Source organism: Dermacentor variabilis, chromosome 1 (genome assembly GCF_050947875.1).
Source record: "Dermacentor variabilis isolate Ectoservices chromosome 1, ASM5094787v1, whole genome shotgun sequence".
Classification (NCBI taxonomy): domain Eukaryota; kingdom Metazoa; phylum Arthropoda; class Arachnida; order Ixodida; family Ixodidae; genus Dermacentor; species Dermacentor variabilis.
The window spans coordinates 67,215,536-67,242,376 of NC_134568.1; the positions used below are offsets into that span (position 1 = coordinate 67,215,536).

General features: G+C 47.8%; 1 protein-coding gene across 1 annotated transcript in view; it reads left to right on the forward strand.

The window, feature by feature from the left end:
* The first annotated feature begins 890 nt into the window (after nucleotides 1–890).
* Nucleotides 891–26,841, forward strand: part of LOC142578953 (aromatic-L-amino-acid decarboxylase-like) — a 111,092-nt gene continuing 85,141 nt past the window's right edge. The window contains exons 1-2 of the mRNA XM_075688695.1: nucleotides 891–998; nucleotides 19,602–19,821. Of these exons, the coding sequence (XP_075544810.1) occupies nucleotides 19,621–19,821 (201 nt within the window). The 5' untranslated portion in view covers nucleotides 891–998; nucleotides 19,602–19,620. The remainder of the gene's footprint in view (nucleotides 999–19,601; nucleotides 19,822–26,841) is intronic.

The window sequence follows — 26,841 nt, forward strand, 5'->3', positions numbered from 1 at the left end:
TAAAAATAAATCGAGGCATTTGAATACCAGTACATTGAGATCTATGATTTGCGGCCATGTTTGATAGTTGACCTCCAGGCACTGTCAACAACAACGTCTGCAACTATGAAAAGATTTACAAAGAAAGAGGGCAAGCTCGCAAGGAAAAAGGAAGCGTATTTGCAAGGAGAGACCGTTCACAAGGAAGAAAATCCGCTTACCTCGCTGCCTTTCAGTAGAAGCATTACCGAGCTGGAGTGGAGTAAGATGCCGTCCAAAAATGAGAATATCACAGGCCTTCGCTTAATCAGTGCATAAGTAGACCAAGCGAGACAATGCCCTTGTGCGCATAACGTGAGAATGACGGCGACGAAAAAAAAAAGAAGGCGCAAAGGACGAGTCGACAGCGACCGGGGAAGAGGGCCCGAGTAGCGATGCAAAGAGGGCCTGGAGCTAGAAAGTAGGCTGAAAGGCGGCACAAAGGAAAAAAAAAAAAACAGCCTACCTAACCCATACACCATGGCACGCATTTATACTCCCCAAACCTTGGCGGCCTTCCACTCGGGTCGTCACTTTTATTCACAAAAGGCGACAGAAAAGTGGCAAAGAACAAGGCGGTAAAAAAAAAAGTCAATGCGACCAACGTCACGCCATTCAATGACGCGGGGTCCCCGGGGGGCCAATGGGGAAGCTCCTCCTTCGGGGGGGGGGGGGTGATGGGGGGAGTGCACAGTGTAGCCAAGCGGCAATGCGACTCTTTCCTTGACGGGGGAGAATGGGGTCCGCGCGGCAAGGCGCGCGAGGAGTGGAGGGAAGCAGTCACCGACATCCCCTCTCGGAAAGACGCACAGGCTGCCGCCGCTGCTCACTCGGCCTCTCCGGACGCGGGACGCGGACCTGTTGCTCTCCCTGCTGGATCGCTGAGGCCAGCGCGCGCTCGCTGTCAGGAGGGGGCCCGCGGCGCACGAGCCGTACGCAGCTCAGAGAGGACACAGGAGACGCCGCTTGCTGAGAACCAGGTAAAAGATCAACACCGCCGAAACGATGCCCCACAAACTTTTCGGTTCGCCATATCCGCTACGTGACCTGGGACCTCGCCGCTCAACAAGTGCAGAATTTTCTCCTTCTCCGCGAGATTATTGCCAAGGTTAAAATATATACAGAGCATTCTAACAGGTTTTGTGCGCCATGTTCTCGGTGCAACTTTGATGTAAATGTTGCACTTCTAGTGCGTGTTATTCCCAAAACCTTATGATACGATACGCTAAAGCTCCTGTTTCATGGTTTTTTTTTTTTTTGGGGCGAGGGGCAGTTTATTTTATGGGTACAAAGAAACAGAACAAGAAGTGATAAAATGCATGGTACAATGGTTACTCGTCTGAATGTTTCATAAATCTGAAATAACAAAAATGTACGGCTAACATGTGCGATTCACATTAAGGAAATAATTTGTGATTAGATTCTGATCTTTTAAAACCTAGGTTAGAGCGAAAGCAAATCTAATCTGAGATGAAAGGCTTAAAGTAAATAGTTAATTCGCCCCTTTATGTGTTTGAGGCTAATTGCGTCCCCACAATTTCTGTAGACAACGGGTTGCTCCGTGAAATCGAGGTATAGCCCATGTTTTTGCATGTTCATGTTGGCCTGGACGGTGCTGAACGACTAGTCGCGGGGGGGAAAACATAGCGGAAATACACTTGACTAGAACATGTTTTTGGGTTAGTTGGTGCATATGTACAGTAAAGTGTTTCACTGCGCAAATTACCTCTGCGCACAAAAATGACGGGTGCAGAGTACCAGCTAAATTTATTCAACGCTTCGCGCCGTGGTACAGTCTTAGAAATTACACAGTACGTTGGTGCAGACAGGTAGTGACAAAATTAGAATACTATGTGACACAAAAATCCAAGGGCCGTATAACTTATAACATTATTTTCAGTTTCCATCACTTTTGCCGTTTGTTATTGGCCATCAGGACGCCACGCCTACGTTATCACAGGTACACCAGCCACTCTTTACGATGTGTGATAAGAAAAGAATAGAATCGGTGGAAAACATAACACGGCCCCAGAAACAATGTTTCTCAGCTATAGCGATGTCGTCGGTGTGCTGACGTGCATTCTTCTTCTTTTTTTTTTTTCTTGTCCTCAGGATTTTAAACTATGCGAAACGGGGCTCGCACTTGCAGGTCGCGCAGTGCGCTACAGAATTAGCCATATCATTATTTTTATGTCCGCTCATGTTCCCGCGTACGATTATTTACGCATCGCCCCTTTCGCCATATGTAGGCCTTCCCCGATGTTAACAGAATTTCACAGACAACTCCTGCGATGCTCTGCACACACGGAAACCCTCTGCACTTCTTGCCGCAACCATTTCTGTGCACTTTCTGACGAAAAATTCGCCGGCACAACCCCGGGGGCTTACGCGGCGTAGAAAGGGCCACAGCTATTCCTCATTGGCACGCATATTTTTTTCAGGTTATACAACAATTTGTGCAACTGGGGAATGATTTCAGGCTTTCTCGTTCACTGCTGTAATGCAGACTGCTCTAGCCGCTGTTTCCACTCGCACCTTCTTGATTTCTTCAGGAGTGTTGTTATCACAAAATACTGATGTTCGCACAAACTACAGCATTAAAGTAGCACTCGAACTCGAAGAAAGAATGTACTGTCTGTGTGAGTAGCACACTGATATCGCTAACGTTTAGGCATTGTTGTGTCACAGAATGTCGCGGATATTCTCATTTTCTCTCTGTCAACGCAAGCGCAATGTACGTCATGCGAGTATGCAACTGCGATCAGATGTCAGCGCGCCATCAGCAGGGTCGCGTGCTTCATAGCACCTTTGAAAGGCCGCCTAAACCCCTGTCTGAACCACGACGACTCATGGTCAGGAGCTCGTGTGGAAAATGCCACTGGTTGCTCTCAGTTCTGACCTAGTTTTATATTTGGCCGACGAAGAATGCGGAAATAAGGAGGTGTATAGTCTGTCAGTCTGTGAACTAAGGAGGTGTAGTCTGTCACTCTGTAAGAGAGTGCACGGCTGATACACTCAAGCGCGAGTGAAATCACCAAACTTCTCTTGATGATGAGTCAGTGTTTACATTCATTTTCTCTAAGGTTTTGTGATGGGACTTTTCGGCGCTGGGCGTGCGACGCCCGCGATACTCGATAAGTCATGTGCTATACTATACTGCGATATTATACATCCTATGCAGGCGACATGTTATTTTAGCTGCTCATCATAACGCATATCCATGCGTTCTTGCGTACGCAAACGTTAAGGGGCCCCAGAAACGGTCTGGACAAATTTTGCAGACACGTAGGGTACAGCTAAAGTTAATCATTCGCACCACAATTTCTGTGAAGCGTCTCATATTAAAAGAGCTACGGACGATTACAAGTTACCCTCCTCCATAGCCATGTATTTTCTCCTCAACTTGTTCGCCGAGTGATCAGGGCTAAGCTCCGCCTTCACTGGCCCTGCGTCATGATGGCACGTCGTCTCGTCTACTTCCGGTTCTCTAGGAACGAGCGCGCGAAACCTCTCCATCCTCTACGGCAGCTGCTTGGCAGTCGACCCCAAGCGAGAGCTATCGAAGCAGCGAGCGTTGCGAGCATTCTGTCGCAGCGCCGAACGTGTCTGGTATTCCGGTAACCACAGGCGGACTGGGCCTTTCGACGGATGGGTGGAGGCATAAACTCAAGCTGATGAAGCAACTTTAGCGTAGACGTACGTGAGCGGCCTGGTCGGTCTGCACGGTCCATACACCTGTTAGCGCAGAGCTTAACCAACCTAACAAAGAGCTAATATTGCCAAGTGTAAAATATTCTGAACATTTACAAAAAAAAAGCATGTTAACGATTACGCTCCTGCGAAAAATTTACACCAACAGCAAAGAAGACGACACTTCGTTACTGCTACTGTGTTTGGTTGAGCTCTGTGCCACCAGGTGGCTGCACCGTGCAGATCATTCACGTTTGTGCTTCTACTCATCCCGTGCAGCGCCTCCTCTATTTTTTCAATGCCCAGCAGAAGGGCTCCCCGTCGCCCTGCGACCCCTTTCCTGTCGCCCTCTCTTATTCACCAAATTTTGCCGCCAGTGGCGCTGCCGGCTGACACTATGGGACTATGCAGCGGCCGTCCCGGCTACGCGTGGATCGCTGCTTTTCTTGTCTTCCCTGTTCGCCAAAGCAAGGCTTCGCTGCTCTAGCACGCTTTCTCCATGCACAAGAAACGTGCATCTTTTGACGTTGACGGTTCCCATCCGCCGCATTCACGATGCGGTACTGTTGTGTGCCTATGTGCGCGTCAAGTGCGAGACGGAAGGACCCAGGAGTGTCATTTCACGAGATCCCGGCTGACCTTGAACTTCGACAGCAGTGGATCAAGGTGATTTCACGCAAGGATTGGGAGCCCAATTCTACTTCAAATTATTCAGTAGTGTGCAGTAAACACTTCGTGCCCACTGATTTTAAAGAGAATGTGAAAATCCGCCAGTTAAAGAAGGGAGCAGTGCCAAGTGTGTTCCCCTCCTATCCTTCATACAAGCAGCCTGCACCTTCGAAGCGGCGCAGTGACCCTGGCACTCGGAAGCGAGCATCGGAGCTAGGCACCAGCGGATGCCGTGCCAAGAAACGAATCAAAGCGGCACTTTCAGCCGACGTGAGCGCCTTAGGACCCGTTGACAGTACTGCGGGGCCCGAGGACGCCTCAGCAGCTGTCGTGGAGCCAAGCAACGCGCTACTGTGCGACAGTACGGCCCCAGCCCCGTCGTCCTCGGCTCATCCGCCGCTTGATTCCAGCATCAACGAGGAGCACACCGCACCGGCTCGTGTCCGGCTATCTGCGTTCGCAAGGCGAACGTTTGGAACTCAGACGGACTCTGCCAGAACAAGCTCCAGCAGTTTTGTCCACCACAGGAGGTGTAGACAAAAGGAGCGCGACCTACGGCTCCAGATTGCGAGACTGAGGCAGACAGTCGACAAATATAAGGAGGAACTGCGCGAACTGAAGAATAATTCAAGCGTGAGTGCTTTTCTGGTTGTTGCTGCCGATGCTGAGCAGAAAAAAGTGAAAGCTGCATTTATTTTAGATCAAGTCAAGAATTACAGCAAGAAGAGAGCAACATGGGGTGAAACGACTGTCAGATACTGTGTTGTTCTGAGGAACTTATCCACTAAAGCCTACGAATACATCCGCTCCGAAGGGCTGCTGCGCTTGCCATGCAGGAATACACTGCAAAAATACATAGGCACGTCAACTGGGGAGGTGGGCTTCAGTCCACTAGTGCGTTTAAGACTTAAAACAGAGCTTGAAAACTTACCTGCAGATCAGTCGAAAGTGTGCAGCTTGATTGTGGATGAAATGCACATAAGGCAGAAGCTGGAGTACAACAAGCAGCGCGATGCATTCATTGGTGACGTCAGCATGAGCTCTGATTTAGCGCACTTGACGCCAAGTAACAAAAACGACCACCTTGCAAACTCACTCCTTTGCTTCCTCCTTTGTGGCCTAGCTGGTCATTTTAAAATACCAGTAGGCTATTTCTTCACAAAATGCTGCTCAGGATCCGACCTCGCTGCGACGATTGCACATGTTGTGAAGAAAACAGAAGAATTAGGATTTGAGATTGTCCGTCTTGTGGCCGACAACCATAAAACCAATGTTTCAGCAATGGACATTTTGTGCAAAGGGCAGGCACAGATATCAGCCCCACATCCATCTGACCCATCAAGACGCCTCCTCTTGGCATTCGACCAGTGCCATATTCTGAAAAATATACGATCCCAGTTTCTCGCAAAATGCATAGGCGGAAAAAGGGAGATTTCTTCAGCCCCTTTGAAGGAGCTCTATAACATGCAGAAAGGATCCACGGTGAAACCAGTGAGGTTCCTGACACGTAAACACCTTTACCCTACTAATCTGGAGAAGATGAGTGTCAGACATGCTGTGCAAATTTTCTCGCCCCCTGTCACAGCTGCACTGCAGTATATGAAAGACCAGGCTGGACACACGTGTGATGCTGAGTTTGCCACAGTGGGCCCTACTGTAGAATTCATGATAGCAGTGCATAGATGGTTTGTTTTTATGGATGTGAGCAACACACAGCAACACATCCACAAGAAAGACCCAGACACGAGGCACTTCAGTGATCCCAATGATTCAAGGTTGCAGTGGCTTGAAGAAACCTTCCTAGCATATCTCAAGAGACTAAAAGGTGAAAGTCACCCCGACAATTTTTTGAGCAAGGAAACCTACAGTGCACTTGTGCTTACGACACTCTCTAATGTCATGTGCATTAGGTTTCTTTTGAATGAAAAAAAATTCATTTTCGTCCTCACAAGAAAATTCTCTAGTGACCCCATTGAGGCATTCTTCGGTTTTCTACGCAGAACAGCTGGATGCAACGACGCAATGGACATGAGAAGTGTGCTCTGTGGCATTGAAAAAATGCTAAAGACTGGTATTGTTTCTTCGTCACTCAGAAGCAATGTCAATGCATCGGCATCATTTTGTGCTGCCACGGCAGTCCAGGGCCCGAGCACCCAGAAAGTCAGCCGCCTCGAGAAGCCATTTTTTCCGTTGACAGCAGAACATCGGTTGCGAGAAGTATGCACCTGGCCGAGCCAGTGGCTTCCCAACCCAGAGATTGCCAGCATAGCCCTGATTGGAGGATATATAGCCCGTGTCGTAGCAGAGAAGGTGAGCTGCCAGTACTGCATTGATACAGTCGAAAAGCCAAAAGGAAATGCTCCTGTAGATGGGCTTATAGCTTATCAGGACAGGGGCGGACTGAAGTATCCCACAAGAGAACTAATCACAGTGTTGATCAGTCTCCAGAGGTTTGTGGACATTGTGTTGTACTACAGGAAAGCCATTGAAAAACCTCTAGAAGCCAGCGTGGAGCGTGCTGTTGCCATTTTGATGGATGCTCCAATCTTGCAGTGCAGAAATCAAGATGCGAGTCACAGGAAGCAGTTCCTGGAAGTTCTGTGCCGCAAGTTTATTAAACCATTGCTCAGCAACCATGCCATGAACGTTACAGATAAGAACTCTGTGATGAAAATGTATGCGAAAAAACCACTCTCACGCAAAGTGCTAAAATTGTAGCACTTATAACGTGTTTGTCCTTGTTCTGTGATTGATCCACTGTGGAAAAAATATATGCTATTCCCCCTTTGTCCTCGCATTTAAGTCTTCTGCTCATAATTGGACTAAAGAAGTCATAAAAAAACTAAGGGTACTTTTTGGGAGCTAAATAGGGTTGCCTCAAAAAAATGCTTATAAGGAAGCATTTCTTCAGGGGTTAAAACTGTACAGCAAGCAAATGAAACGGGCGTCCTCAGGTCGTAAAAGCTGCTTTCTTGCTTGATATAAAAATAGTTAATACCAATACAGTGCTTACCAGGCAAGGACCAGGTGCAGAAACTGTATCGGCAGCTAACGATGAACACCAGAACCGCGCCGTTTGAGGAAAGGATTTGAGAGATGGGATGAAAGCAGGCCCGTAGTAAAGGGCTCCGGTTAAATTTCAACCGCTTGGGGTAATCTAACGTGCACTGATATCGCACAGTGCACGAGTGCTTCTCGTATTTCGCGTCGATCGAGATGCGGCCACCGCAACCAAAATTCGCTTATTCGGTTGCCATAACCACTGAGCCGCCGCTGCGGCAAGAATGATCCGTCTGCGTTTTCGACAAACTCAGAAGTGCGTTTTCGACAGGATAGACCATCATGGTACAAGCGCAAGCGAAAAAGCACGGCCTCGCCTGGCCTACCATACCTGGCCTGCGCTTGCCTGTACTCGCGATAGTGTCAGCCAGCAACGCCGCACTGCGGCCAGCGTGCGAAACGTGGCGTCCCGCGCGCTCCCTTTGTTCAGTACCCTTTCTGACGGGCATTGAAAAAATAGAGGAGGCGCTGTCCCGTGAAACGACACGCAAGGGGACACGGCCAGGCCCTGTCCCCTTGCGCTTGCGTTTACCCTAATACCGGACTCGCGAAACGCTTTTGTGATAGCAATACTCCGGTGTAAAGGGACTGCCGCAAACGCGCAAATTCTGGCGCCGATCGGATAGCGACAGTCAGATGCGCTGCAGCCACTCCGCTCGTCTGCTGCCGTGCAGAGGGACACGATGTCGCAGCTTGACATATTGCCAGTCGCTACGCTAGCAGCCCACAACGCTACAAAGGCGAATCATGGTGCTAACAAAAAGACAGACCGACACTGACCGCGGAGCTCTCGTCAGGATGGAGCACGTTGTAACACAAGTAGACGAGGCTTGCTGTGTGCTGGAGGTGCTTAAGTGTAGTGAGAAATTGTTCTTGTGCATTCTCTTTCTGTTACTTTCTATTTATAGAAACAAATTAACTAACATTCCAACTATTACGAACATCATTTGTTCACCATAAAGGTGGAAAAATTATTGATGACGCGCCCTGGGCAGCCAATCGGATAGCTCGCCCTATTGACGTCATATGGGTAGGGGCGGCATAAAATTCCGCCGAGCAGTGTGCTGCGATCGGCAGCAATGTACTTTTTTAAAACCTTATAATAAATTACATGCTTTACGCAGAGCACTTAGATGCGTCAATTAATGATCAGAAGGACCTACTCTAACGACTCAGTACGTTTGTACAAAATCGTCAAAATCGTTCCAGGGGCCCTTTAAAGAGTGCTCGTCAGAGCTGGCTTCTCCACACCCATGATCATTGTGCGGAAAAGCTTGCTTCTGTGGAAAAGCCTGTTATTGCGTAAATTTTTGTTGTTTTACATGCCATAGCCTGTGAATTATTGCGAGTATTTATCATTGTAGCAGTGGCAAGTGCCGTCATAAAAATAAATCATCGCTCATTACATAGCGAGGGCCTCGAATTCAACACTTTTGATGCCATGTGAAGTAGTATATTAGGGTTTATTGGCCAGTTGCCTGACCCTAAGCTCACGTACTATGCGTCACCTGCGGTTAAAAGGGCGCTCCGCGTCAGCCTCCTTGGCGGTGAGCGACGCTGACTAACTCTTTCAGGGTTGATTTTGTACGCGAACACAACTACCCAATCAAGTGGCCGGAAGGGTGGCACCGCGGTAGCTTAACTGATAATTACTATTACCTACAGCGCGCACTAATAACAAGGACGAAGAAGAAAGACGAAACACGAGCGCTGACTCACGACTAAAGGTTTATTGCATTTAAACACCATATAAATAGGGCAAGTCACACACGCGCACACCCGCGCAACATACATTCCCTCACCCAAAAGCGAAACAAGAAAGGCAAGCGCTAAAGCAAGAAATCCGATAATTTTAATGAACAGATGCTGGCGGTTGTTTTCGCGCTCTCGCCGTGTATTTAGCATGACGTGATGTATTCTACATGGGAAACGGTTCTGTGAGACGTACTGAAGTGAATTAAGTCGATATGGCCGGAGCTTCTGCGGCGTTGAGGCGCACGGAGCACACGGCGTGATGTGTGCGTGCGTGTTTGAGCCTATAATCAGCATCGGAGATCAGTTGTGTATTTGTGAAAACTCATTTTGTCAATGTGACCTTACTGCGGCATCCTCACTGTGGTTCTAAGCTGTGGTTTAGCATCAACGAGTAGGTAGGAAACATGACGATCATCACAGACTGGATACCATTCTGCTACGGAATAAGTTGTGGTGTTAACCTTCACTAGCATTCAAATTGTTATCTGTTCATACGTTGCCCGACTACCTCGTTTGCTGGACGAGGTTTCCGTCTGCGAATAAAATAGTTTAGGTTAGTAATAACAGCATATTATACAGTGTGAGTCACTCTTTTGTCGAATGGTCGAGCGACCGGCTGCGGACTGCGCGAGCGTCCGAAGCAGTGGCAGCAGCTGGAATCGGCTTGTTATACAGCGCATGAGCCGAGCATGCTGCATGATCCTGCAAGACCTTATTGCGGCGTTAGCTTGTTCTCTTTTTTTTTTTTTTCGAAAGCAGACGATGAAAACCGATTTTCTTTTTGTTCAGTCCTGTTCAGCGTGTCGTCTACGACGCACCCTGCCGTCTTACGGAAATCGTTTACTCATAAACAGCCGCCGGGTTCTCTTTATGTAATGCCCTTTATACTACTGATTTACTGGGCAAAAAAGGCAATGCCGAAGCACATAGCTTTTACATGTATCATGCTGGTTTACCAACCGCACTGATCGCTGTGCTGAGCAATGTCATCGGCCTTATACGGGAGGCTAACGTAGACATAGCATAGTGATTTCAAGGATACTAGACTTGAAATGTGTGAGAAAGATGCCGGTGGCTGACGCAAATGTTGTATAACGATTAGGGCTTAGATGTTTCGAAGTTGCATTGGGTTGGTAGTACACGAGCACTTATTTTTCAGTTCCCGCCCCAAGCAATCAGATGGTGAGAAAATTTTCCAATTCACGCTGGCAATTCACACACGCCAGTTCTCTCGATCGAGTGGAAACGCTATACAGCCAAAATAGTTTACAACACCTACACACCGCGGCTGATGATGCACAGTGGTTCTTCGAACACCTTGTCTCAACTAACATCGCATAAATTTCACGGAGAAGGAGCTAAAACATCTCTAATCATTCCATAGCACGCGACGGCAATGCATTCAAGCAGTGTCGCGCCGGCTTGCACAAGCCAGATAGGAGGAAAGGCTTGTCGCGTGCCGTTTTCTCCTCGCCGGATGAAAATGTCGATACGAATTAAGGTTAGTAGTTTTATCCGCCGTATGAACTACTGAAAACATTATCTTACTAACCAAATTAACTACTACGGTGTCACGCCACACACAAGCAAACATAAACACATCTCACTCGATGATCGCGGACACTCATCGTCACGCTAGCACGATGAAGAGCGGCAGCAGCGGCGAGCGAAGTCCACTTCGTGCTGCCTCTCGCTTCAACGCGAACTAGGCGCACGAGAACAGAGCGCACACGACACCATCAGCTATCTATGGTCGGTTATCCCTCGAACCCACCGCAAATTGAGTCCAAGACAGAACGCTCGAGGCCGCGCCTGCGCTGCCGCGGCCGGAATAAGAGCGGAGAAGCGCACTACCCTGCCCCCCCCCTCCCCGCCCGAGCGCGAAAAGTCGGCGCGCCCCTTCCCTGCCTCTCCCTACGCGCCCCAGAAAACGCTGCATCACCAAGTCACTATCCTCCTCGTCTCGTCCTCGAATGCTTTTCCTCGTATGGCGCGCGGCCACAATCTTATCGCTCTTGGACTTTAACGGAACCTCACGGTGACGGCGACGCCGACGGCGGAAATTCGCCTGGAGCGTCCATATAATTGCCATTGCAATACAAATAAATTCGTAGCACAGAAAGGGTTGAACAATTATTCGAATAATTGTCTGCTAATTAACTAATGATTTAGTCACAATTATCTCTCTTTCCTTACCTTAAGCTAGCTCAGAAAATAAAAGCGTGAAAACCAAGCAGGGCTTAAAGCGCTATTAAACTGGTAATTTAAAAAAAAATGCAAAAGAAAAAGAAATTTGGTGGTGCAGTCAATCCATTGGAGATTACTGGCAATGGTAATCGGATAAGTAATATTAGTAAATTAGTAATATCATTTATGGTGGCGCCACCACGAGATTTGATGCGTGATTGGCCTCGGAGATGCCTGGCTGCTATGCTTGAGGAATCCGTTTGATGCGGGTTCGATTACGCCCAGCACTGAAAAAAATTTGGAATAATTTTTTTTTTGCATTGAAGAATGACAAATGCCAAGTGGCACATATCTAGTGACCCAAGTTGGTGTGAAAGAGATTAGATACGTACAGACAAACAAACGGACAAACATACACCACCAACTGGGTGAATATTTCAAAGTATGCTAATCGCAATGATAGTACTTCACATGAAGATAGAGGCTTAAAATTATTAAAGTCGCCGAATAAGGAATGCCGCTGGAGTGAAATCCAGCGACAACATTCTTTCACCAAACTTGAAGTGCTACCAAACAAGGACAAGAAGGCAAATTGTTTAGAACACATCTGTTTTCTTTTAGTGCAGATTTCACCAACATGCCATGCGCGAATGGCCTGACAGCAACAGTACCTGTCCGATGTAAAGTGTGTCGTGTTATTTTCTTTAAAAGTAACGCAGTTAAACCGGCACAAATGAATATTATATAATTTAATCGATTAAAGGATGATGGTTAAACGGATGAATACATTTTATCGAATAGGATTTCGAATGAAGCAGGGCGGCATTTCAATCAATACAGAAAACAAGTCGGCTTTATGACGGAGTACTCAACAATGGATCAGATATCAGCGTCATTAATCAGGTAATTGAGGAGACTATAGAATATAATTAACTTCTCTATATAGTCTTTATAGAGTACGATAAGGTGCCCGATTCAGTAGAGATACTAGCCGTCATGGAAGTATAGCGTAGTGAAGAAGTAGAGTATGCAACCGTGTATATCCTAAGAAATTTGTTCAGACATTCAACAGCTATCCCAATTTTTTACACAAGCAGTGATATATATATATATATATATATATATATATATATATATATATATATATATATATATATATATATTATAGTCAAGAAGAAGAGCTCAAGGAAAAGGCCAGCCAGCTCGTCTGTTCCATGCCCGCAGTGGGGGGAAGGGGGGGGTAGTTCAGATGGTAGCGTCTGTTCGTAACCGAGAAGGCAGGTGACGCAGAGCAGGAACAGCTGGTTGCCCGAACGGCTCACACTCGTGCTAAGCACTGGCGATCCGGCTGGCCTTGTCCTTGTGCTCTTCTTCATTACAATATATATATATATATATATATATGCATATATCATCAGCCTGGCTACGCCCACTGCAGGGCAAAGGCATCTCCCATACTTCAACTACCCCGGTCATCTGCTAATTGTGGCCATGTTGTCCCTGAAAACTTCTTTCTGCCGCCCCCTGCTACGCTTCCACTGCCTTGGAATCCAGTCCGTAACCCTTAATGACCATCGGTTATCTCCCCACCTCATTACATGTCCTTCCCATGCCCCCCCAATTCTTTTTCTTGATTTCAACTAATATGTCATTAACTCGCGTTTGTTCCCTCACCCAATCTGCTCTTTTCTTATCCCTTAACGTTACACCCATCATTCTTCTTTCCATAGCTCGTTGCGTCGTCCTCAATTTAAGTAGAACCCTTTTCGTAAGCCTCCAGGTTTCTGCCCCGTAGGTGAGTACTGGTAAGACACAGCTATTATACACTTTTCTCTTGAGGGATAATGGTAACCTGCTGTTCATGATCTGAGAATGCCTGCCAAACGCACCCCAGCCCATTCTCATTTCTCTAATTATTTCCGTCTCATGATCCGGATCCGCGGTCACTACCTGCCCTAAGTAGATGTATTCCCTTACCACTTCCAGTGCCTCGCTACCTATCGTAAACTGCTGTTCTATTCCGAGACTGTTAAACATTACTTTAGTTTTCTGCAGATTAATTTTTGGACCCACCCTTCTGCTTTGCCTCTCCAGGTCAGTAAGCATGCCTTGCAAATGGTCCCCTGAGTTACTAAGCAAGGCAATATCATCAACGAATCTCAAGTTACTAAGGTATTCTCCATTAACTCTTATCCCCAATTCTTCCCAATCTAGGTCTCTGAATACCTCCTGCAAACACGCTGTGAATGAGCATTGGAGAGATCGTATCTTGTTGCGTGACGCCTTTCTTTATTGGGATTTTGTTGCTTTCTTTATGGAGGACTACGGTGGCTGTGGAGCCGCTATAGATATTTTTCAGTATTTTTACATACGGCTCGTCTACACACTGATTCCGTAATGCCTCCATGACTGCTGAGGTTTTGACTGAGTCAAATGCTTTCTCGCAATCAATGAAAGCTATATATAAGGGTTGGTTATAGTGTGAATATGGTCTACTGTTGGGTAGCCTTTATGGAATCCTGCCTGGTCCTTTGGTTGACAGAAGTCTAAGGTGTTCCTGAATCTATTTGCGATTACCTTAGTAAATACTTTGTAGGCAACGGACAGTAAGCTGATCGGTCTATAAGTTTTCAAGTCTTTGGCGTCCCCTTTCTTATGGATTAGGATTATGTTAGCGTTCTTCCTGGATTCCGGTACGCTCGAGGTCATGAGGCATTGCGTATACAGGCTGGTCAGTTTTTCTAGAACAATCTGCCCACCATCCTTCAACAAATCTGCTGTTACCTGATCCTCCCCCGCTGCCTTCCCCGTTTCCAAGGCTTTCACTTCTTCCAGCGTTACTTGTGGGATTTCAAATTCCTCTAGACTATTCTCTCTTCCGTTATCTTCGTGGGTACCAGTGGTACTGTATAAATCTCTATAGAACTCCTCAGCCACAACTATCTCATCCATATTAGTAATGATATTGCCGGCTTTGTCTCTTAAGTTCCTCAAGATTGGAAGATCAGTCGCCTGGTAACGCTTCTTAAGCCTGGCAAGTCTCCCTTAGAGATTACTTCATACCGACCAATTGCGCTGGCAAGTTGCGTTGGGAAGGTAATGGAGCGAATGATCCTCGCCCGGCTTGAGTGGTACCTTGAACATTACGAAATCTACCCGGCCGCCATGGCTGGTTTTCGACGTCACCGATGTTCTATCGACAACGTTATCGATCTAGTAACCTATGTTCAACACCAAAAGACGTATAAGAGGTTATCTGTCGCAATGTTCTTAGATATAAAGGGAGCCAGCGACAATGTTCCTCATGACACCATACTTGGAGCATTGGAATCAGTGGGCCTAGACGGTCCATTATATCGTTGGACACGCAGTTATTTACATAGGGGGTCTCTATTTCTTAACACTGAAGCTGGCCCAACCTCGCAATATTATACGCACCATGGAGTTCCACAAGGCGGTGTCTTGAGTCCCACGCTTCTCAACCTTGTACTCATTGGTCTCCTGGAACGACTTCCGGACACAGTTAAAATATCAATGTATGCCGACAACATCTGCGTCTGAGCATCTGGTGTGACACGGCCGCAAGTACGCGCCAGGCTTCAAAAAGCTGCCACGTCAATATCGATGTACTTAAATGAACAAGGCCTCAAGATTTCGCCAGAAAAATGCGCATTGGTCGCGTTTAGCCGAAAGCCAATGAGATCATACGATGTCTCTATCGACGGTCAAAGCATACCTTATGTCAGGACGCACCGATTGTTAGGCGTAATAATTGATCGTGACCTCGGCTGGAGTCCTCATGTGGCCTACCTAAAGAAGCGCCTGACAGATATCTCTAATCTGTTCAAGTTTCTTGGAGGAAATGTCTCGGGTTCTTCATTACATGCAATGATGCAACTGTACAGGACGCTCTTTCTTGGGTATTTGCGATACAGCTTGTCTGTGCGGACCAACACCTGCAGAAGTAATATCCGTACGCTCGAAAGCGTCCAGGCCCAGGCACTTAGAGTGTGTCTTGGATTGCCGCGGTTCTCGTCAACGGCTGAAACAATTGCCATTGCACACGATTTTTCAGCCAAGACCCATATAGTCATGGAAGCGCTCAGAGCACACGTAAGAACCCTTGCTCGAGCCCCTGCCCATCATCTAGCCTCACTGCCAGAGGATCGACCACGTGCTTCCTTTTGTGAAACAGTCCTGCCCTATCGTGCATACCTTCCATCAGGTTATACAGCTCCAGCGAAAGTTTCGTTTCCGCCATGGTGCTTGGCTCAAGCAAACGTTCGTCTAATGGTACCAGGAATACGAACAAAAGCCCAACTCTCGTCTCCAGCACTCAAGCAGCTTTCACTGCTCTTGCCGTACGAGACGTACAACGAGCATCATCATCTATATACTGACGCTTCAACCACGGTGAATGGGTCTGAAGGATCGGTGATCTTTCCTGCAAAACCTTCCACCATAAAGATTCGACTATCTCACCATACTACATCGACTGCCGCGGAGCTTTCTGCTATTCGTTTGCACTTCGTGTAATTTCTGAAGAACTACCCAAGAAATGGAGCGTGTTCACTCACCCCAAGGCTGCTCTTCATTGTTTGGTTTCTGCTTTACGCCGAGGACCCCACGAACAACTAGTTCTAGAAATCAGACTGCTGCTTCACCACCTCGTCGAGCAAGGACACGACATCACGTTACAGTGGATTCCAAGCCACTGTGGCATAATGGCAATGAACATGCCGACGCAGCAGCCGACGCAGGAGGGCGACGCAGGCCGACGCAGGAGGGCTTGCAAAACTCCATTCCATTCTCAAGAACAGACGCTGCAATGAAAATTCGTGTGCTTGCAAATGAAGCCATCAAAACTTCATGGAACACACCAAGCTTGAAGCATACACGTCTACAGCGACTGGACCCATCGCTTCGACTTCGACCCCCATCTGGACTTTCTCGACATGAAACAGCAGTACTTTGCCGATTGTGGGTTGGTGTCGCCTACACACGATCTTTCGCCTTCCGAGTCGGTATGGACGACAGCGCGGCTTGCAGTCACTGCGGTGGCGAGGAGACTATCGAACCCGTGCTTTGCCACTGTCCTCAATACAGCGCGCACCAGCTGTCACTAGCGACCGCGTTGGCACGCCTTGACGACAGGCCACTTTCAGAACAGTCAGTTTTGGAATGCCGACGTGACTTTTCGTCGCAGCAAAAGTCGGTCAAGGCTTTGTTGACTTTTTTACGTGACAGTGGCGTATTAGAAAGACTATAATGACCCCATTCCGTCCCTTTTCATATTTTTTTCTCACGCTTTTATTTTTGTCACGCTCTTCTTTCCGTCTTTACTTCCCCTTTCCCTTCTCCTAGTGCAGGGTAGCAAACCGGAGGTTTTAAGTCTGGTTAACCTCCCTGCCTTTCGCTCATTTGCATCTCTCTCTCTCTCTCTTGCTTATTCCTAGTTTCTTCTTCACTGCTTTTAGGCTTCCTCCGTTCCTGAGAGCATGTTCAATTCTATCCATATTATACTTCCTTATGTCAGCTGTCTTACGCTTGTTGATTAACTTGGAAAGTTCTGCCACTTCTATTCTAGCTGTAGGGTTAGAGCCTTTCATACATTGGCGTTTCTTGATCAGATCTTTTGTCTCCTGCGATAGCTTACTGGTAACCTGTCTAACGGAGTTACCACCGACTTCTATTGCACACTCCTTAATGATGCCCATAAGGTTGTCGTTCATTGCTTCAACACTAAGGTCCTCTTCCTGAGTTAAAGCCGAATACCTGTTCTGTAGCTTGATCCGGAATTCCTCTATTTTTCCTCTTACCGCTAACTCATTGATCGGCTTCTTATATACCAGTTTCTTCCGTTCCCTCCTCAAGTCCAGGCTAATTCGAGTTCTTACCATCCTATGGTCACTGCAGCGCACCTTGCCGAGCACGTACACATCTTGTATGATGTCATGGTTAGCGCAGAGTATAAGGTCTATTTAATTTCTAGTCTCGCCATTCGGGCTCCTCCACGTCCACTTTCGGCTATCCCGCTTGCGGAAGAAGGCATTCATTATCCGCATATTATTCTGTTCTGCAAACTCTACTAATAACTCTCCCCTGCTATTCCTAGAACCTATGCGATATTCCCCCACTGACTTGTCTCCAGCCGGCTTCTTGCCTACCCTGGCATTGAAGTCGCCCATCAGTATAGTGTATTTTGTTTTGACTTTACCCATCGCCGATTCCACGTCTTCATAGAAGCTTTCGACTTCCTGGTCATCATTACTGGATGTAGGGGTGTAGACCTGTACCACCTTCACTTCGTACCTCCTAATAAGTTTCACAACAAGACCTGCCACCCTCTCGTTAATGCTATAGAATTCCTGTATGTTACCAGCTATATCCTTATTAATCAGGAATCCGGCTCCTAGTTCTCGTCTCTCCGTTAAGCCCCGGTAGCACAGGACGTGCCCGCTTTTTGGAACTGTATATGCCTCTTTTGTCCTCCTAACTTCACTGATCCCTATTATATCCCATTTATTGCCCTCTAATTCCTCCAATAGCACGGCTAGACTCGCCTCACAAGATCACGTTCTAGCGTTTAACGTTGCCAGGTTCCAATTGCGGACAGGCCGCCATTGAAATCTATATATATATATATATATATATATATATATATATATATATATATATATATATATATATATATATATATATATATATATATATATATATATATATATATATATATATATATATGTCTGTGTGTGTGTGTGTGTGTGTGTGTGTGTGTGTAGAGAGAGAGAGAGAGAGAGAGAGAGAGACGATTAAGAAGGGCGACAGAAAAGGAGACACAATTTGCCCACTGCTCTATGGCGCAACTAACCCTATCTCGGGGTGAACCAATTCCAGGGACTCGATCTCCTGACAGACTGAATAAAACTATTATCGGAGCTCTTATCGGCGTCTCCGAGCTGGTTTACGTTGCCGCAGCGCTTGTGCGATAAGGACAGGTCGTTTCTCGGATGTTTATGTGTGTGAGTGCGTGCGCGTATGTGACTGTCTTATTTTTTTTTGCGCTCTGAAACTGTTACCAAGAGGAATTGCCGACTAGCAGGCCAGCTACAAGTAGAATAAATAGTGATAGGTACAATAAATAATTTAATTAATTAATATTATTCTAGACTGAACATTAAGTGTAATGGTCGACGCGAAACATCTCAGCAATCTGCGGTTAGCTGATTACGTTGCCCTGTTCTGCAACGCTGGAGGTGACTCAAAACAAATGATGAGATGACATTAATCAACAAGATCTAAATGTAGGGTTGAAGATTACTGTCCAGAAGGCAACCAAAGAAATTTAATTATGGGGTTTTACGTGCCAAAACCATGATATGAGTATGAGGACCGCCGTGGTTCAGGAGTTCGGATTAAATTTGATCACTTGGGTTACTTTAAGGTGCACACAATGCACGGCACACGGGCGTTCTTGCATGTCATTCCCATCGAAATGCGGCCGCCACGGCCGGCATTTCATCCCGCACCCTCGGGCTTAGCAGCCCAACGCCCAAGCCACGACGCCACCGCGGCGGGTCAGAAGACCAACGTGATGTTCAATATGGCAGCCATTGCCAAGTCGTGACCGGCTATTTACTGTCATCAATGAAAATAAAAGCGCACAAACATTGCTTTCTGCCATTACTTTCCTGTGAAGCGATAACTCTGAGGATAACGAAGCAGCTTGAGAAGCAGTTAAGTACCGCGCAGTGAGTGATGGGGGGAGGGAGGGAGGGGGAGGGGGGAGCAAAGGTGTAATTTTATGAGACAGGAAGACAGCGGTGTGGATTAAAGAGCAAACGGGTGCACGAGTATATTGTAGCTGAGACTACGCAATGCGATTCGTAGAGCAGATAACCGGTGGTCCACTATAGAGTTACACAATGGGCGCCAAGAAGTGAAGTGCCGAGGACGGCAGAGAATTCGATGGTAGGACGAATTCAGGAAACTTGCACGCGTAGGATGGTATCAGCTGACGCAAGAAAGGAGCAATGAGAGATTGCTGAGAGAGGTCTTGCAGTAGACATAAAATAGGTTGATGATGACGGTAGTTAATTAGAAGCCTACTATAATTATAAATATAGAGAATGTCACGCCGTCCTACAAAGAATAAAACGGAGCGCGTCGGTTTCTGAACACCTGACAAAGACCGAAATATCCTTGAAATTTCTCTGTGCAAGGCACTGACGCGCCAGCGGCATGGATGACGAGCAGTTCCGCGAGGCTGGCCATCAGCTGCTGGAGTTTGCGCTGTCGTACTTCAACGGTCTGAGGAACCGGCCCGTGCTGCCCGACGTGGCACCCGGCTACCTGGCTGCCCTGGTACCATCAGAGGCACCCCAGGAGCCCGAGAAGTGGGAGGACATCTTCAAGGACATCGAAAGGGTAATCCTGCCCGGGGTAAGTTGCTGCTCGGCCCTCATGACTTCGAACTTGCGACCTCGAGCTGAGCAGCGCAACGCAATAGCCACTGGGCTAAACCGGCGGGTGTATACCAACAAACGGGCTTACATGAACTCCGTACGCTCACCGCCAGAGTAGTGCGCGTTAGAGCACCTGCCTTCTGTGTAATGAAAAAAAATCCTACTTAAGTATAACCTGAACACATAATGTCGGCTCATAGACGTCTCCGAAGCACACGGACCTCTTAGCGAAATAACGCCATCATATTCAACGGTTTCCTTGATTTGCTTGATTTTCTCTGATTTAGCCATTCGATATGTGCCACTGAATACGTACCTATTCTTGCCTGACGCTCCAGAATGGGTATGTACCGCTGTGACACAAAGGGTATATGAAATTTAAACGTACGCATATTCACTTGTATGTGAAGCAATATGCACTTGGTCTCGTCAACCCCTGACGACAATAATCGAGAGGAGAGGAGAACTTCGGATGATAAGTACATTTGAACAACAACATAATGCGCCAATGTGACACAAAAGATGTACAAATTGTGACCTTTGCGGTGGCCAAACATAACTATTGCATGAGATTATACGCTGCATAGAACGACCACCGTTAGTTGTACGGCATTTCTTTAACCGCTGCACTAAAGCTTCGCTTCAACGGACTTAAACATCTGCGTTGAATCTGGATAATTCTCTTAACGACCGAAACAAAAAGCAGCAATAACGGCGTGAACATGATAAAGCGCGGTAAGATTTCTGTGCTAAAGCGAAGTAAGAAATCAATCTCCTCAGCCCGTGTCCACAAAAAGGAAACGATGAAGAGGTGACAAACACACACGAACGCATACCAGCTTGTTTAGAAGTAATGAAATTATATTGTTTTACGAGCCAAAACAAAAATATGTAGCAGGACGTAGTGGGGGACACTGAATTAATATTGACCACCTGGTGTTCTTTAACGTGCGCCCAATGCACGGTAGACGGGCGTTATTTCATTTAGCCCTTATCGAAATTCGATCGGCGCGACTGGGATTTGATTCCACGACCTCTGGCTTAGCAGCGGAACGCCGGAACCACTACGCCGCCACGGCGGGTGACGCTTATTTCATCTTTGCTGTGTGGTATGTGCCTTTTCTTTATTAATGCGAAATTATTATATGTCCCATATGAGGCAACAAAGTCGGCGTTGTTGTCCGCGACAAGTGGTACCTAAAGTACGTCATCAGCGTCTTGTATGACGTCAGTAGTAATACAGAGTAAGTTAGGAAAAGATAACTTATGTTGAATTAAAGTGGATTAATTTGGATGAAAGTGGTTTAAGGTTGGTAAAAGTTAGAGTGAGTGAGTGAGTGAATAAACCTTTATTTGGTCCAGCAAAGCGCGATAAAACGTGCACCCGGCTAATCCCACGACGGGACTGATAGATCTAGTCTGCTGGCCCGGTCGCGGGCGCGCTGGACGGCCAGGATTTGGTCCTCAAAGACGGGACTTCGCAGGAGCGCGCCCCACTCTTCTTTGGTGAACTTCGGGCCCAGCGACCCGCACTCCCAGAGCATATGAGGCAAAGTAGCAACCTCACCACAGGCCACGCAAGAACAATTAGGATAAATATCGGGATATAGGCTATTAAGGGACGCCGGATTTGGGTAGGAGTTCGTTTGCAGGAGTCTGAGTGTGACCGCCTGCGGCCTGGTTAGCTAGGAGTGAGGCGACGGGAAAGCCCTTCTCTCTAAGTAAAAGAATTTAGTGATCTCATTGTGCGTGATAGGAGCGTCTCTGTGTCCGGGGAGAGAGTCGCCCGATCTGAGGGCAGCGCGGTCAGTAACCACGCGCAGCCTCGTGGGCAGACTCGTTGAGGTTCAGAGGAACCCCCCCCCCCCCCAATCGCCCCGACGTGTGCAGGGAACCAAAGGCTGGAGTGTATGGAGGTGTTGCCGTGTTTGGCGCCTTTCAGAATTTGAACTACCTGCCGGGCTACCCGACCTTTCTGGAATGCCCTGACGGCGGCTTTCGAATCGCTATACACCCTGTCTCTCCGACCTCATCATTTCTTTTACAATTGGATTAAGCCTGTTATACTTAGTGGTACAGGCCGGAGCACTTTTCTTTTATATTTCTCTTTTAGCTCCCAAATAATACATGTCTCTCCGACCGTCTTGCATGGCGAGTGCAATGGCCACTTGCTCGGCCACCTCTGGGTTCGTCGTCCGGACGGAAGCACAGTTGATGACTTTGCCCAGCGTGTCCACGACGGAAACCGCAAAAGCCTTGCCGTCTCGGTATGCAGCTGCGTCCGCGAAGCTTGCTACGATCTTGTCATTGTTTATTTGCTTTAGTATATTCAGTGCTCTTGCCTTGCGACGACCTGCATTGTGAACGGGATGAACGTTGCGGGGCAAAGGGGCGACCATGATCTCCCGCCATTTCTCTGGGGATTTGGGTGTTTTCACCCAAGTTCTTGGTGGGTGCTGGTACAAGTTAGAGCAAGGTGGCTTAAAGTGAATTAAGGTGGATTAAGGTTGATATAGATTAGGGCAAGGTGGATTAAGGTTGATTAGGGTTGGTTAAGGTACATTAAGGATGGTACAAATTATAGCAAGTTGGATTAAAGTGGATTATGGTGTATTAAGGCAGAATGAATTAATCAAAAACTTTTGTTTCCACCGAAAAGAGACTGGCTGAGCCCGGCCCCGGCACGCAGGCCGAGGGTGGATCAGGGACTGCCCCGCAAACTAAGGAATAGTGAAGTTGCTTCTTCACGGCCTCAGCTTCCAGGCGGATGGCTTGCTGCTGGACGTTGGGGCCTTCGCTCCGCAGCCAGACCTCCCAGGCTTCTCTACTATCTATATTTTGGCTGATCCACGGGAAACCGGCACATTCCCAGATTATGTGGTCCCTCTCGCCGCAATCTTTGAATTTGGCGTCACTTTCGTCCCCTGTCTGCGTTAGATAGACCCAAAATGGGCAGATGTAATTACCAGCTTGCATTCGCCTACATATATACGAGCCTCGTTGTAGGAGAGAGACCGATCCGGAGGTGGCAGGTTTCTCCTTTCAAGGCAGACTTGCGAAGGACACGTGGCAATGTATGACGTTATGTATCTTGGTCGCGCAATAATTGGAACTTTGAGAAGTCATGCTGTTGTCGAATTCAAATCACGTAAGGATATGCAAGTGAATATACATTTTTTTAATAAAGACACCCCCAGGCGAATTTCCGCCGTCCGCATCATCGTGATATTCCATATTAAGTCCAAGTGTGATAACATCGCGGCCGCGCGCCGTATGCTGAAGGTGCGAGCGAAAGCTTGCGACGGTAAGCCGAGAAGCTGGCTTGATGCGGCGGTGTCTTCTCGCGCTCGCAAGGGAGAAAGGTGGGGCCGTCTTCTATCGCGCGCAGAGTCCACGTATCGGAGAGATGTGCGTGTCAAGAAGGGGGGGTAGTTGCATACGCGCTTCTACTCCAGCTGCATCGGCTGAGCGCGGCCGTGCGCGTTCTATCTTGGAGGCAGTCCGCCGTGTGTTCGAAGGTTAGTCGACCTGAGATAGCTCACGGTGCCTTGTGCGCTGTGTTCTCGCCTGCCTAGTTCGCGTTGAAGCGAGAGGCAGCACGAAGGGGAATTATCTACCCGCTGCTGTCGCTCTTCATCACGCTAGCGTTCTGACAACGAGTGTCCGCCGCAATCGGGCGAGATGTGTATGTTTGCCGGTGCGCGCGTGACAACGTGCTTGTTAATTTAGTTAGTAAGCCAACTTTTACGGCTAAAACGATAAAACGACTAACCTTACTTCGTATAGCTGTCTAACAGTTTGCTATCGCTATCAATACTTCGCCTTTCGGGTGAAACTGGCATTTTTTCGTGTACGGCTCCCTTTTGTGATTTTTGTCAGTTCTGTCCGTTTTATTTTATATATCAGCAATCACGTTTTACATAAGCGGACGAAGAGGTAGAAATCCGCCAATGAAGTCTGCACAGCAGGCTTCTTTCAATGAAAAAAGTGCTTCTTATTAGTGGCTATCACTGCGCGGAAAATGCTCCAGTATATTGATCTGCTTGTGGTAGCGTGATTTGTTGTGAATGGAGAGTGTCAGAGGAGAGTAAATGAGATAAGGTTTCTTACAGGTAAGGAGAGTCAGAATTACATAAGAGGCGGTTGAACAATGTACTCCTTTGTTTCCTCGTCTCCCCTCAAAGTCAAACAAAAGAAAGAGAAGAAAAAGAAAATTGTGATTTCCAATTGGGCCAATCAGTTTTTTGAACACAATTTGACCCATTAGACCCATTGGGACAAACTGGATACAACCGGACCCAATTGATCTTTCAGATGGACTCATGCGGGCCCAATATGAAAAAAAGAAACTGGTGGGTTGGTTATTCTTGATACTCCATTCTTGAACTCCATTCGAGAAGCTCACTCATGCATTAACCCAGTATGGCGATTCTCTTCAATGACCGTTCACCACTTCACTATGAGATATCTCAACCAGAAGCTCTCTCTCTCTCTCTCTCTCTCTCTCTATATATATATATATATATATATATATATATATATATATATATATATATATATATATATATATATATATATATATATATATATATATATATTGTTGCAGGAAGAAAGCAGGCCCACGAGTATAAAATAATGTATATTTACGACAGAGGTGTATGGCGTTCAGGGAACTGCCAGACTTCGTCGTCCTCTAGTCCAATCCAACTTCTTCCTTCACTTCACCGTAAAGTCACCCTCCCGGCGGAGTAGCTCCGTCCTTGGTGCAAGTTATAGAGCCTCACTTAATGGGGGGACATAGGGCTTGAGCCTGACGACGTGAACAACATCGCTAGTGACGTTGGGAGGCACTGAAGGCTGACCGACTGGGGCGATCTCGTATGTCACGTCGGACAGTTGGCGTAAGATCTGGTACGGACCAGAATAACGCGAAAGCAGTTTTTCCGACGAGCCGACGCGATGTGAAGGCGTCCAGAGAAGGACAAGGGAACCAAGTGAAAAATGGGAGTCTCGGTGCCGAAGGTCGTAGCGTCGCTTTTGAGAAGCTTGCGAGACTGTGAGGCGATGACGGGCGACTTCTCGGGCCTGGGCGGCTAAGTCAATAGCATCGCGAGCGTAACCAGTGCTGGGTGAGTGTACTGCGGAAGGTAGCAACGTGTCAAAGGGCAAGGTGGGGTTGCGGCCATACAACAGGTAAAATGGTGAAAATCCGGCAGTGTCATGACGGGACGAGTTGTATGCGAAAGTTATGTACGGTAAAGCGACGTCCCAGTCGCGGTGATCGTCGGAAATGTACATGGCCAGCATTTCAGTTAGCGTGCGGTTGAGTCGCTCGGTGAGGCCGTTCGTTTGAGGGTGGTACTCGGTAGCAATCTGGTGTTCTGTAGAACAGGAGCGGAGCAGATCATCGACGACCTTCGAAAGAAAGTAGCGGCCGCGATGCGTCAGCAACTGGCGAGGGGCGCCGTGGTGCAGGATGACATCGTATAGTAAGAAGTCGGCGACATCTGTAGCGCAGCTGGTTGGTAGCGCTTGTGCGATGGCATATCTCGTGGCATAATGTGTTGCTACAGCAATCCTTTTGTTTCCTTTGATAGAAATTGGAAAGGGGCCCAGAAGGTCTAGCCCCACACGGAAGAAGGGCTCTGTAGGGATATCTATTGGTTGCATCAAACCAGCGGGAGGCATAGCAGGCATCTTCTGGCGCCGACACAGGTCGCAAGAAGCTGCATAACGGCGCACAGAGCGATAAATGCCGGGCCCGAAGAAGCGGCGCCGCAGGTGGTTGTATGTACGAGCGATGCCCAGATGTCCAGCAGTAGGAGCATCGTGAAATTGCTGCAGCACGGCGAGTCGAAGGTGCTTGGGAACGACTAGGAGGAGCTCCGGGCCGTCAGGACGAACGCTCCGACGGTATAGAGTTCCATCGCGCAAGGTGAACTTACGGAGGGACGGGTCGTTGGGCGAGGAGCTTAGGCGTTCCATGAGTGTTCGAAGAACAGGATCTTTGCGCTGCTCGTCGCCAATATGGTGGAAGCCGGAGAGGGATAGAACACTGATGTCCGAGGCTGCATCGGTATCGTCCGGTTGATCCACGGGATTACGGGACAGGCAGTCAGCGTCTTTATGCAGGCGCCCTGACTTATACATAATAGAAAATGTATATTCTTGTAGACGCAATGCCCAACATGCAAGTCGTCCAGTTGGGTCCTTCAAAGAGAAGAGCCAGCAGAGGGCGTGATGATCGGTTACGACGCAGAAGCTCCGACCGAAAAGGTACGGCCGAAATTTCACGACCGCCCATACGAGCGCGAGACATTCTCTCTCAGTAATGGAGTAATTTCGCTCGGCCGTGGAAGAAGGCGGCTAGCGTAAGCGATGGCACGGTCTTGGCCCTGTTGACGCTGAGCGAGGACAGCGCCGATGCCATGACCACTCGCGTCAGTTCGCACTTCAGTGGGCGCAGAAGGGTCAAAGTGTGACAGAATTGGGGAAGTTGTAAGCCGCTCAATCAGGGTAGAGAAGGCTTTCTCCTGCAGTGGTCCCCAAGAGAAAGAGACGTCTTTATTAAGAAGGTCTGTGAGAGGGTGAGCGATGTCGGCAAAATTTTTCACAAATCGCCGGAAATAAGAGCATAAGCCCAGAAAACTACGGACATCGTTTGTTGAACAAGGTACAGGAAAATTTCGCACGGCGTGAACGTTTTGTGGATCAGGTTGGATTCCGGCAGCGTTTACGAGATGGCCGAGCATGCTAATTTCACGGCGACCGAAATGGCACTTGGAGGAGTTTAGCTGAAGGCGAGCCCTGCGAAACACGAAGAGTATGGTTGTGAGGCACCGCAGGTGGCTCTCAAAGTTCGGCGGAAACACAATCACATCGTCGAGGTAACAGAGGCATGTAGACCACTTCAAGCCGCGCAAGAGAGAGTCCATCATTCGCTCGAATGTAGCTGGCGCATTGCATAAACCAAAGGGCATGACTTTAAATTGGTACA